The sequence below is a fragment of the Rhinatrema bivittatum genome, chromosome 14, assembly GCF_901001135.1.
Source record: "Rhinatrema bivittatum chromosome 14, aRhiBiv1.1, whole genome shotgun sequence".
NCBI classification, from domain to species: Eukaryota; Metazoa; Chordata; class Amphibia; order Gymnophiona; family Rhinatrematidae; genus Rhinatrema; species Rhinatrema bivittatum.
This window is the reverse complement of record NC_042628.1, coordinates 82235627-82248323: the sequence shown is the minus strand read 5'-3', so window position 1 is coordinate 82248323 and position 12697 is coordinate 82235627. Positions and strand designations below refer to the sequence as shown.

The window sequence follows — 12697 nt, the reverse complement described above, 5'->3', positions numbered from 1 at the left end:
ACACAGGAGAGTGGGCGCTCGCCCGCTCTACCGCGATTTTTACTTTATCGGCCCAACTGTGAGGAGTGAAGAAATCTTGAAGGAGGATAAGGAATTAATAGGTCTGACAAGTACCCAGGGAAATGTCTTGGAAGACATTTAATCATCAATCTGAAATGTGCTCATTTGGTTTGCTACCTACGAGCAATCTTGCTGCTGAGTTCTGAAGGAGCTGCAGACACTTCATAATTATCCGTGGAAGGGAATTCGGCTTAGGCGGAGCTGCATAAAGCAGAACATTTAAAGATATAAGACATAGCATCATATTCCTGCCAGAGCCCAGAGATGCTGTCTCCTCTCTACATTCTATCACTTCAGAACGTTTTCACTTTTCCACGTTTGCATGTGTGTATACTTGAAAAGGCACAGATCTAGATAATATACAGAGGATGATGTGTCTCTATTATTTTCATGATTTGTGAGGCTTACATTCAGCAGTGCAAGTAGCAGGAAGTTACCTGTGTAACTAACTATAGGACAGCAAAGTTTCTGATCAATATTGGCATTTCCAGCTAAACTTAAGCCCTACCCTGTCCTACCCTCTTTTTTCTTGGATAAAATGTAGTCGATGAGAAGGGGAAATGTTTGATTAAAAGCTGCTCAGAGTCCTCCCCTGAATAAGAAGCTCTGTGATTTTTCAGATATGTCTATAAACACGTACATTCACATGTGGAATCATACTGCGTGCTCCGTTTTCTATAAATACATACATTCACATGTGGTATCATACTGCGTGCTCCGTTTTCTATAAATGTGTACATTCACATGTGATCATACTGCGTGCTCCGTTTTCTATAAATACGTACATTCACAAGTGATATCATGCTGCGTGCTCCGTTTTCTATAAATGCGTACATTCACATGTGATATCATGCTGCGTGCTCCGTTTTCTATAAATGCGTACATTCACATGTGATCATACTGCGTGCTCCGTTTTCTATAAATGCGTACATTCACATGTGATATCATGCTGCGTGCTCCGTTTTCTATAAATGCGTACATTCACATGTGATCATACTGCGTGCTCCGTTTTCTATAAATACGTACATTCACATGTGGTATCATACCACATGCTCCGTAGTCTATAAACGCGTACATTCACATGTGGTATCATACCACGTGCTCCGTAGTCTATAAACGTGTACATTCACATGTGGTATCATACTGCGTGCTCCGTTTTCTATAAATACGTACATTCACATGTGGTATTATACCACGTGCTCCGTTTTCTATAAATGCGTACATTCAAATGTGGTATCATGCTGCGTGCTCCGTTTTCTATAAATGCGTACATTCACATGTGATATCATGCTGCGTGCTCCGTTTTCTATAAATGCGTACATTGACATGTGATATCATGCTGCGTGCTCCGTTTTCTATAAATACGTACGTTCACATGTGATATCATGCTGCGTGCTCCGTTTTCTATAAATGCGTACATTGACATGTGATATCATGCTGCGTGCTCCGTTTTCTATAAATACGTACATTCACATGTGGTATCATACCGCGTGCTCTGTTTTCGCTCATTGTCCAGCCTGCAAATTTAGCCGGATAACTCAGAGGCGGTCATCCGATGGGTATTTTCAAACCCTGCCATTTGTCTGGGCAAGTCTGAGGTTAGCTGGATAAATGGAGCTGTAAGTATATACTACATATATGACAGGGTTTGAGAGGTATATAATTTCAGAGTAGTGCTCTCCATGGAGTACACAGAACTTCAAAAAGCAGTTATACTTAGAGTGTGTGAGTGCTCTCTCCTCCCTTACTCAATACTCAGTCTTTTCTTCTCTCAGTGGCCCCTTTCCTCAGATCACCCACTCAGCCTTAATTTCACCTTTTCCATCCCCTGAGCTCTCCAGACAGGCTCTGTATCCCTGTTGCAACTCTTTGGTTGATTTTTCTTCCATGCAGAAAGCTCTTTATTATATCTGTCAGTGTTGGCTTATTTCCCAGCCTGTGATATGAGTAATGGTTCCCATATGTGTGTTATCTTCCCCTGGGATTTGTCCTACCGTAGGCGTGCTGTACAGAGTGTGCCTCGTGCACACTGGCCACTTACCCGTCTTCCAGAGAGCTGTGCTTCTGAATCCCTCAGGATGTTTGTGTAACCAGAACAGCTGCACTCTCATCCCCTGAAACCTCTCTTCAGCTGTTTGCACTGTATTCATACTTTGGCTGTATGTACAGATCATGTGTTCAGTGTAGAATATGCTTGCTTATATGTAGCGGCTGTGCCTGCATGGACAGGGCAATGTGGAGTATACATGTATATATGTACCGGCTGTGCCTGCATGGACAGGGCAATGTGGAGTATACACGTATATATGTACCGGCTGTGCCTGCATGGACAGGGCAATGTGGAGTGTATACATGTATATATGTACCGGCTGTGCCTGCATGGACAGGGCAATGTGGAGTATACATGTATATATGTACCGGCTGTGCCTGCATGGACAGGACAATGTGGAGTATACATGTATATATGTACCGGCTGTGCCTGCATGGACAGGGCAATGTGGAGTATACATGTATATATGTACCGGCTGTGCCTGCAAGGACAGGGCAATGTGGAGTATACATGTATATATGTACCGGCTGTGCCTGCATGGACAGGACAATGTGGAGTATACATTAATATATGTACCGGCTGTGCCTGCACGGACAGGGCAATGTGGAGTATACACGTATATATGTACCGGCTGTGCCTGCACGGACAGGGCAATGTGGAGTATACATGTATATATGTACCGGCTGGGCCTGCACGGACAGGGCAATGTGGAGTATACACGTATATATGTACCGGCTGGGCCTGCACGGACAGGGCAATGTGGAGTATACACGTATATATGTACCGGCTGGGCCTGCACGGACAGGGCAATGTGGAGTATACACGTATATATTTATTTTATTTATTTAAGGTTTTTCTATACCGGCATTCATGAAAGCGTTCACATCATGCCGGTTTACATGAAACAGGGGTGTGAAGAACAAACCAAGAACATAACTAAACGTGATGAAGAGATGCAGTTACAATTAACAGGGGCTGTAAACTGGGAGGAGGAAAAATAGAGAGAGAAAGAGGAGGTTAATTATATACAATAGTACAGTATATATACATAATCCGAAATATATAGTTGCTGAGTGGAGTCTTTAATGGTTGGCGTGTTAAGTGGAGTTCGGGAAGGCTTGCCTAAACAGCCATGTCTTAAGTCTTTTCCTAAAAGTTAGGAGGCATGGCTCATTTCTGAGATCTGGTGGGATAGTGTTCCATAATTGTGGGCCTGCTGTGGAGAAGGCTCGGTGTCTTAAGGTACTGTGGTTAGTGGTTTTGGTAGGTGGAACAATGAGGCATCCTTTGTAAGCTTCTCTGGTCGGTCTTGTGGATATGTGTGGACGTAAAGGAATTTGTAGGTCAATTGTAGTGTGATGGTGAATGATTTTGTATATTATGTACCGGCTGGGCCTGCACGGACAGGGCAATGTGGAGTATACACGTATATATGTACCGGCTGGGCCTGCACGGACAGGGCAATGTGGAGTATACACGTATATATGTACCGGCTGGGCCTGCACGGACAGGGCAATGTGGAGTATACACGTATATATGTACCGGCTGGGCCTGCGTGGACCGGGCAATGTGGAGTATACATGTATATATGTACCGGCTGGGCCTGCGTGGACAGGGCAATGTGGAGTATACATGTATATATGTACCGGCTGTGCCTGCGTGGACAGGGCAATGTGGAGTATACATGTATATATGTACCGGCTGGGCCTGCGTGGACAGGGCAATGTGGAGTATACATGTATATATGTACCGGCTGGGCCTGCATGGACAGAGCAATGTGGAGTTTACATGTATATATGTACCGGCTGTGCCTGCGTGGACAGGGCAATGTGGAGTATGCATGTATATATGTACCGGCTGGGCCTGCGTGGACAGGGCAATGTGGAGTATACATGTATATATGTACCGGCTGGGCCTGCATGGACAGAGCAATGTGGAGTTTACATGTATATATGTACCGGCTGTGCCTGCAAGGACAGGGCAATGTGGAGTATACATGTATATATGTACCGGCTGGGCCTGCATGGACAGGGCAATGTGGAGTATACATGTATATATGTACCGGCTGGGCCTGCGTGGACAGGGCAATGTGGAGTATACATGTATATATGTACCGGGTGTGCCTGCAAGTACAGGGCAATGTGGAGTATACATGTATATATGTACCGGCTGTGCCTGCAAGGACAGGGCAATGTGGAGTATACATGTATATATGTACCGGCTGGGCCTGCGTGGACAGGGCAATGTGGAGTATACACGTATATATGTACCGGCTGGGCCTGCGTGGACAGGGCAATGTGGAGTATACATGTATATATGTACCGGCTGGGCCTGCGTGGACAGGGCAATGTGGAGTATACATGTATATATGTACCGGCTGGGCCTGCGTGGACAGGGCAATGTGGAGTATACATGTATATATGTACCGGGTGTGCCTGCAAGTACAGGGCAATGTGGAGTATACCTGCTTTTTGGGGTATATATTCATTCTCTCCTCTTTTCATTTCTTTACAGTTGAGGTCCCCCCACACTCTGAAACTCACAGAAGCTCCTGAGGTGGCCTTTCTTGCCAACAGGGTGGCACAGACTACCCCGCAGACCCCAAGGAAAGAGACAGAGAAAGCAAGGCTCTGCAAAAGAGGAGATACCCTGCCTTGCACACAAACACATGCACAGGCTGATTAATTGGAGGGCCTGTCCGTTCATGTGTGCTGGGGCCAACGGGGCCCCGTACATGGAGAGGGCATGTCTACTGCAGGCAGCCTGTCTCTTCGAGCTACCTGCTTCCTGTGCTCCTATTTCCTGCTGCTGCTGCTGCCGCCCTGTGAGAGTCGCAGGCCATCCAAGTGGAAATGCCCAGCTGGTTGCACGTGTACCAAGGACAATGCGCTGTGTGAGGGGACCCAGCTTATCCCCCAGGACTTCCCTCCTGATCTTATGTCATTGTAAGGATCCATCTTTCATACATAGAAAGGCATAGGAATGACTGAGGCTAGGAGATGGGTTTCATCATTGCCAGAGAAAGGAGATATTTACACTGAAGGTAGAACATGATGCCAGATAAAGACCAAACACCCTATTGAGTCTGCCCATCCATATCTTCTGCATAGCTTTATACTCCCAATAGGGGTAAAGCTTCCATAGGTGAATGGCCTGGCTCCATGCTTGATATGTGAATAATGAGATCCTGCAGGATACAAAGAGTAGTGGATGTTACGGTCTGCTTAGTATTTAGCTGCTGCTATATTTAAAATATTGTGAAAGAGAACACAGAGGCAAACGGAGAAGGAGGACCCAAGGAGAATTTTGTTACCCCTTCTCACAACCAATGACAGAGAGCAGTCCTCATTGCTTCCTACAGGCAGTGTCATCCCATGAATTTGGGCCATGGTCAGCAGTGGATGGCATTATGCTTCAATTTTCATTCATTTTCCAAGTGGCTTCATATAGCAATGCAGACAGCGATAAAGGGTCATTTAGGGAGAGGGCTGCTGCTTAGCCTGAATCCTGAAGTTTCTGGAAGATAAGCTGTAGTGAGCATCAGCCCTACATGTTGCCACATTGGACAAGAAGAGGTCCATCTTCAAAAGGTTTATATAAGTAAAATCAGCTTTTCTCTGCATAAATATGGCCTTTTCAAAGTGGAACTGCACAAAACTGAGAAAGTTACCCAGAGCAAAAGGAGATGGAAGGGGCAGGCTTGGATGGGTAACCAGATAGCACCATACTGAGCGCTGTCTGGTAAATTTGTGCAGAACGGTGAACTGAAAAGCGTAGGGGAAAAACAACTTTTCACAAATAGCAGGGCATATAGTTATCCAGATATGCAGCGGGGAACTTATCCAGGTAAGTTCTGCTGAATATCTGCATTACTTTATTCAGATAATTTTCCCGCTCGCCAGCATTTTTAATTTGGACCTCTAACTTCCTCGAGAAAGGTCTCCCATGAGGAGGCTGCACACCAAAGTAAAAATCCTCAGTTTTGCCTGTGTAAAAGCTTTGAGAAATGCTCCCTTTCTCCCAGACTCACAGGCGCATGTTGTCAGTGACCCACTGATTGTGCTTCATCTTTTCCAAGCCCTGTAGCTAAAATCTTTATACAAATTAGCAATAACTCTTCAAATAACTTGCAGAACAATAAAAATGGACTGTAACATATTTGGGACAGATTTAAGGATTGGTCCAAATTATTAAACAACAACTGGTGACATTAGTACTTCTCTAAAACTTGTGCCCACCCCCAGTCCCCAAACGAATGTGGAACTTGTGTTGTTAGAGTTGGGTTCAGTTTAAGGTTACTCGGGCTTTTAATTGACTTGAAGCTGCCGGATCTAAAGCAGTTCCAGCACCTGAGCTTCATCTGTAAGAATCTCACTTTTTCCTCTTTTTCTGTTTCAGGTCCTTTGTAAGATCTGGATTTAGCCGAATCCTGGAAGGCAGCTTCCTGCTCACACCATCTCTGCAGCTCCTGTGAGGATGAAAGGTTTTTTTTCATAAGCTATTATTTATCAGAGGAACGTGGTTTATAAGGACACAGCTTGGAGAAGAGGGGATATGACAGAGGAAACAGTTACTTACCCTTTCAATAGTACTAGGACCAGCCCAAATTTCCATATAAGCAATGAAGGCAACTGACCTAGGGACCAAACTTTGCAGGCACCAGAGCTCCAGAGCTCAAAGCACAGCAACTGGGTTCCAAGCAAAGCTGTGCCCTCAGCAGTAATAGAAACAACCCCCTTTCCCACAGTGCTAAATCTGGCCTCGACTAGGACTAGCGGTGAAACTAACTGGGAGTAGATTTAAAACGCATATTTTCCAGTCAATGCAGAGTGAAGTTGTGGAATTTTTTTTTTATTTTTTTTATTTTATTTTTCTAATTTTCATAATTACAGCAAGTGTTAACTTACTTACAGAAAAAGAATGCAATATGTATAATTACATCAATATTATGCAGGATATTTTTCTTACACCATCGTAATTACAAATTGCATTACATAAAAAAGAAATCTATACCAGCGGGGACAGAAATCATCGGAAGTGAAAAAACAACATAATTTTGCAAGAAATCAGCCTAGCGTAGCCGAAGGTACCCATATACATTCTGTTCCTCATCTATGGCTCTACTACGGAGGGAGTTATTACCCTCCTAGCGTTGAGAAAGGATTTCAACTGTTCAGGATATTGGAAAGCAAACATATCTTTTACAGACTTAACAACACACTTACATGGATATTTTAATTTGTAAGAAAAACCAAGTGCAATTACTTGCGGTCTCATTGCAAGAAACTCACGTCTCCTGCTTTGAGTAATGGGAGCATAATCCGGGAACACACGTATTGGAGTCCCCCGGAACTGAATCAATATATTTTTGAAATAGCGTTTCATTACTTCATTTATATCTTTTTCTGGTATAAAAGAAACCATTAAAGTTGCAATTTCATAATATTCTAGAGCAGAATCCTCCAGGAATCTTGTTAGATTCCCTTCAGTCACATTAAGATTCGATTGTAAAACATTCTTATTTTTATTTGACTTTGGTAAATAATACAATTTATTAACCAGAGGAATTTCTCCCTCCTGAAATTTCAAATTTTCTATGAAATATTTTTTTAATGTGATATACGGCAATTCACCAACGATTTTCGGGAAGTTCAGAAATCTTAAGTTTAGGTGTCTGGAGTAATTTTCCATAAATTCTAACCTCCTTGAGACCGTAGTGATATCTTTTATAATCTTCACATTACAATCCTGTGATTTCTTTATATCAGTCTCCATTACTTGTATTCTTGGTTTTATTTCCTCAATCTGTTTTTCACATAATTCCACCTTATGCTCTATGATTTCCAAATTGTCCTGGTAGTTTCCAATCGAATTCACCAACGCTGCCATTATATCCCAGATTGCTTCTAGTGTTATTTTATCTGGCTTGGGAGGCATTAAAAAACGGGGTTTCAGCAATGACTCACCCGTTTTTAACACCGGCGATATTCCGACCAGTTGGTTCCCCCTCTGTATTGTTGAGAACGCACCCCTCATACTTCCATCGTCCTCACTCCGAATTGGGGTAGATACGGGGGGCTCCTCCGGTTCTTCTTCCGCCCCTGCTATTCCGGGGATCTCTGGAAGTTGATTCAGCGCTTCGGCAACCAGCACCCTCTGACCTCCCTGCGCCGAGCCCGGCAAAGACACTTCCTGTGTCTGCATCTCGGCGGCCTCCGGACGAGAGGGGGAGAAAGCAATTTCGGGCCTCCGAGGGACTGGGGGGCTGAGAGTCACATCTCCTGGAAAGGCCAACGCTTCCTCGGTAGCACCTTCAACGGAGTTCGCTCCCCCACTTTCCTGGTCCTTCACAGTCGCGTAAGTAGTTATTAAACGCTGAGCAGCCATAAGCTCCGCGTCCGAGGGATAGATTCGGAGCTTGCCCTTCCGTTTGGCAGGCATCTTAGCAGAAACAAAATTGCAAGTAACGGAGCTCGGCGCTTACACGTCTGCCTACGCCGCCATCTTGTCCTACAATGGATTTTTCGAAGTTGTGGAATTTAAGAGGTTAGGGTTCTTCAGCTTGGAGAAGAGATGACTGAGAAGGGGCAATGATAGAGGTTTATAAAATCATGTGTGGGATTGCTGACCGTATGCAGCCAAGCATCTTCCTGGCTCTTGCAGTCACTTTATCCACCTGCGTGGCCACCTTAAGATCATCACAGACCACAGCTCCCAGATCTCACTCTTCTGTCATTCTATACCTCTCCCTTGGGTTTTTTCAGCCTAAGAGGTCAGATTTAAAAGCATTGCTCATGCAAAAATACCCCCAAATGTACATTTATGAGCCATGCACAAGTAACGCAGATTTTAAAAAGCTGCAAAGTATGCGCATATATAATCTTGCATGTGGCGGAAAAGAGGCAGGGGCATGGGTGGAGCATGGGCATTCCGGGGCAGGGCTAACATCATGCACGTAACTCCATCGGTTTCTTATCTGCGTAACTTTATTACTGCTCTAAACAAGCCCTATGTGACTAGGTGTGCAGACCGTGCATTTGCATGTTGTGTCACACCCAGGGAGGCGGCAGCAACAGGAGAGGCCGTAGGGCCACCAGCGGAGCCAAACCCGCCCGCAGCTGAAGCTGAAATACCAGGCCGTCACAGTGTTCCCTGAAATATGCCACATGTGCACATCGCACAACTTTTCCCACTTCAGCACCAACCTCCCCACAAGAACAGGAGGCCCAGCAGGGCTGATGAGAAGAGGAGCCCGTGGAACCGTGGTGGAGCTCATCCCACCATGGCCCAAAGAGAGCAGGAGATCATGTGTGTGTGTCTGAGTCTATGTGAAAGCTTATGTATGTGTGTATGTCTGTGTGCGAGCCTGTGTGTGTCTGTGCACGGCTGTGTGACAGCCTGTATGTGTGTGTGAAAGCTTGTGTGTATGTTGCTCTGTGACAGCCTGTATGCATGTTGGTGTCTGTGTGAAAGACTGTTTGTGTGTGGCTGTGTGAGAGATTGTGTGTGGGTCTGTGCCTGTGTGAGGCCTGTGTGTATGTGTATCTGTGTGTGTGTAAGCCGTGAGAGCCTGTGTATCACATATAGGCTCTCATAGGCATGCGCACACACATATGTGTCTGTGAAGGAGAGTGGAAGGCATGTATGACAGCATAGGCATGTATATGAGAGAGGGAGTGTGTGAGACAATGTGTTATTGTGTGAGTGTGTACGTGAGAGAAAGAAGATAAAAGTTTCTGTTGCCCTGTCTCCCCAAATCCATAAAAACCTCAGGGTGACTGGAAATCAAAAGATCTAAGGTAAGGAGAGCAGGAGATTTTTTAATCCTTAATTTTATTTATTGCTGTTTTGAAATAGTTTATTGTTTTTTTGGTAAATATTAGAACATTTTTTAATTATTGGATTTTTTAAAATATTGTGTTTGGGAAATTTTGGATATTCAATTCATTAACTGGTTTGAAATATTTATTATATTTATGAATATGATTTTACTATTATTATGTTTTATATTTATTTATTATTTTATTTTAACTTTTTTCTATACCGTCGTTCAGATGGGTACCGTCACAATGGTTTACACAAGGCACATAAAAATGATGCTAAAATATATCATATTACACAGGTGCCATTAAGGTTCAGTAAGTGTGATAAATCATGTCCATTTCTCATTGTATCAGTTTTGGATACGAGATTAGCTTTATCATTGCACTTTTATCCTTTATTGATGAACGAAAAAAAAAAAGAAGATTAAACTAAAATAACAAATAAAAACTACACACATATTGATTTTGGTTATGTGTGTGGGTGTTCCATTGTTTGTACCTTGCATTTCCCTGGGTACTATTCTCCCTTCTCTTTTTGATAAGCTTGTTTAAAGAGCCAGGTTTTTAAATGTTTTATGAAGAATAGTAATGTTTCTGTTTTTCCAATGTTGCTCTGCATATAGAGGCTGGCTTCTTGTGGGTTCCAGTTCAGTTCTCTTTATTCTGTATTTGGTCAGGGTCTGTATTCTGCACGTGACTGAGGTGAGCTATTTTGCAGGCATGCAGCTTCTGTGTAGGGCTTGTTCTGTTTTCCTAATAGGAGGTGTATTGGTGTTCTAGCGCCTAGTATAATATTTGCAATGTTGCCTTTTCATAGATAAGGTTTCTACTGTCTGAGTGCTAGCAGTTAGGATTGTTTTGGTATGGGAGGTTTACTGTATTGTTTATTTATTTATTTAGGTTTTTTATATACTGGCATTCATGATAAGATCACATCATGCCGGTTTACATTCGAACAGGTGTGCAAAATACAATAACTAAATCTAGTGCAGAGGAGTTGCAGTTACAATGAACAGGGGTAATGGAACTGGGAGAAGAGAGAAAAACAGTAGTAGGTTAATATAATAAATTAATAATTATTTACAGAATTATTTATTGTAATGGTAATTACGTTTATTCATGGCTTTCTGAAGTGCCATTATAAATTCAATAGGAGTTCAAAGTGTCTTTTTTGCAGAGTTTTCTGGTTGGCACCACAGCAGTGCAATTAAATACAATATATATGTTATGTGATATTTTACCTCAAAAGACTGTATTGTTTAAAGTTCTTTTTCGTGTAAAGCTTGTTACAAGTGCATAATTACATCTTATGTGGCTATAGAGGGTGCTGGGGAATGTGATGTTTGTGCAAGGCTGTAAGGTTTCCATAGCTATGTAATAGGGATGTGCAATCATTTTTCCTGAATTAGGCAATTTCAACAAAATTGCCTAATTTGGAATGGTTTGGGAGAACTGAAAAACGAATGATTTTTTTCCAAAATTTTGGAAACATGGCAAAGTTAGTGCGTACTAACCCGAAAATCGGGGCCCCTGAAAAAAAAATCCCGAACCGCGGGAAAAACAAAATTCCCATGGGGGGAGGGGGCCCCGAAACGAAGCCCAACACAATAAAGCAACCCGAAGCACATCCTGTGATATCCTTCCCTTCACCACGTTTTCCATGGACCGAGTGGATGGGTATTCATTCTGAAAAATAGAGATTGCTGGAGGGAGTTGGGCTTTATATGACAGGCCTGGGACGGGGGAACAGCACAGTAATTGTCCACACAGGGCAGCAAAAAAGCTAGCACCGGCCCCGGCTCCAGAGTGAAGGATCTGGGTCAACTGAGAACATGCAAGATGAATCGGAGACATCAACATTAACTGGGCAAACTGGAGGTTTAATTGGAAAAACTGTGTGGTGCCTTGCATGAGCATCTTTTAACATCCACCTACATATGTACATAGCAACAGCAAAGTCCTAGGAAAGAGAAGCAAAATATGTTTCTTCCAGCAATCTCTTAAGATCAGGCACAAACATGCGTGGGAGGTGTATTTTGTAACATATGCACACAAATGAGTGCATTATTTAAATTGCATCGTATTTCTGCTTGCGCGCCAATACGCATGTGTATGAGTGCACATATACACTTGTTTTAAAATTTGCCTGTAAATGCTTAACTCTGCATTTTTAGCATTAAATCTTAGCTGATGGATCCTAGACCATTCCTTGATCTTCGTTAGATTCCTCCTCATATTTTCCACATCTTGCTGGATGACTTCCCTGTTGAAGATTTTGGTATCATCGGCAAAAAGACAAACCTTTCCCAGCAATCCTTCTGCTATGTTGCTCATGAAAATATTAAAAAGAACCTGTCAAAGTACTTACTGATCCCTAAAGCACACTGCAAGTAACAACCCCCTCCTCCCGCTATGCTCACCACCCATTCAGCCCGTCACTCTAGGACCATTACATAGGAGGGTTCCATTTATTTGTAAGTCTCCTATGTGGAACAGTGTCAAAGGCCATAATGAAATCCAAGTATACTACATAGCCATGGGGATGGCCACCTCTTACTTTCGGGAGTGAGGGATTTCCCCATTAGGATCAGCTGAGAGTCTTAAGTGACCACTGTCAGAGATAGGATGCTGGGCTGAATGGACCATTGGTCTGGCCCAGCATGGAACCACTTATGTTCTTTTAACATTTATTTATTTATTTATTTAAAATTTTTATATACCGACATTCATCCAGGATATCACATCACCCTCAAAACAATCACCC

General features: G+C 43.2%; 1 protein-coding gene across 2 annotated transcripts in view; it reads left to right on the top strand.

Annotated features, from left to right (window-relative positions):
• Positions 1-12697, top strand: part of LGI4 (leucine rich repeat LGI family member 4) — a 44463-nt gene that overhangs the window by 13840 nt on the left and 17926 nt on the right. For both annotated transcript variants that reach the window (XM_029577152.1, XM_029577151.1), the window contains exons 2-3: positions 4625-5055; positions 6509-6580. In XM_029577152.1, the coding sequence (XP_029433012.1) occupies positions 4856-5055; positions 6509-6580 (272 nt within the window). In that variant the 5' untranslated portion in view covers positions 4625-4855. The remainder of the gene's footprint in view (positions 1-4624; positions 5056-6508; positions 6581-12697) is intronic.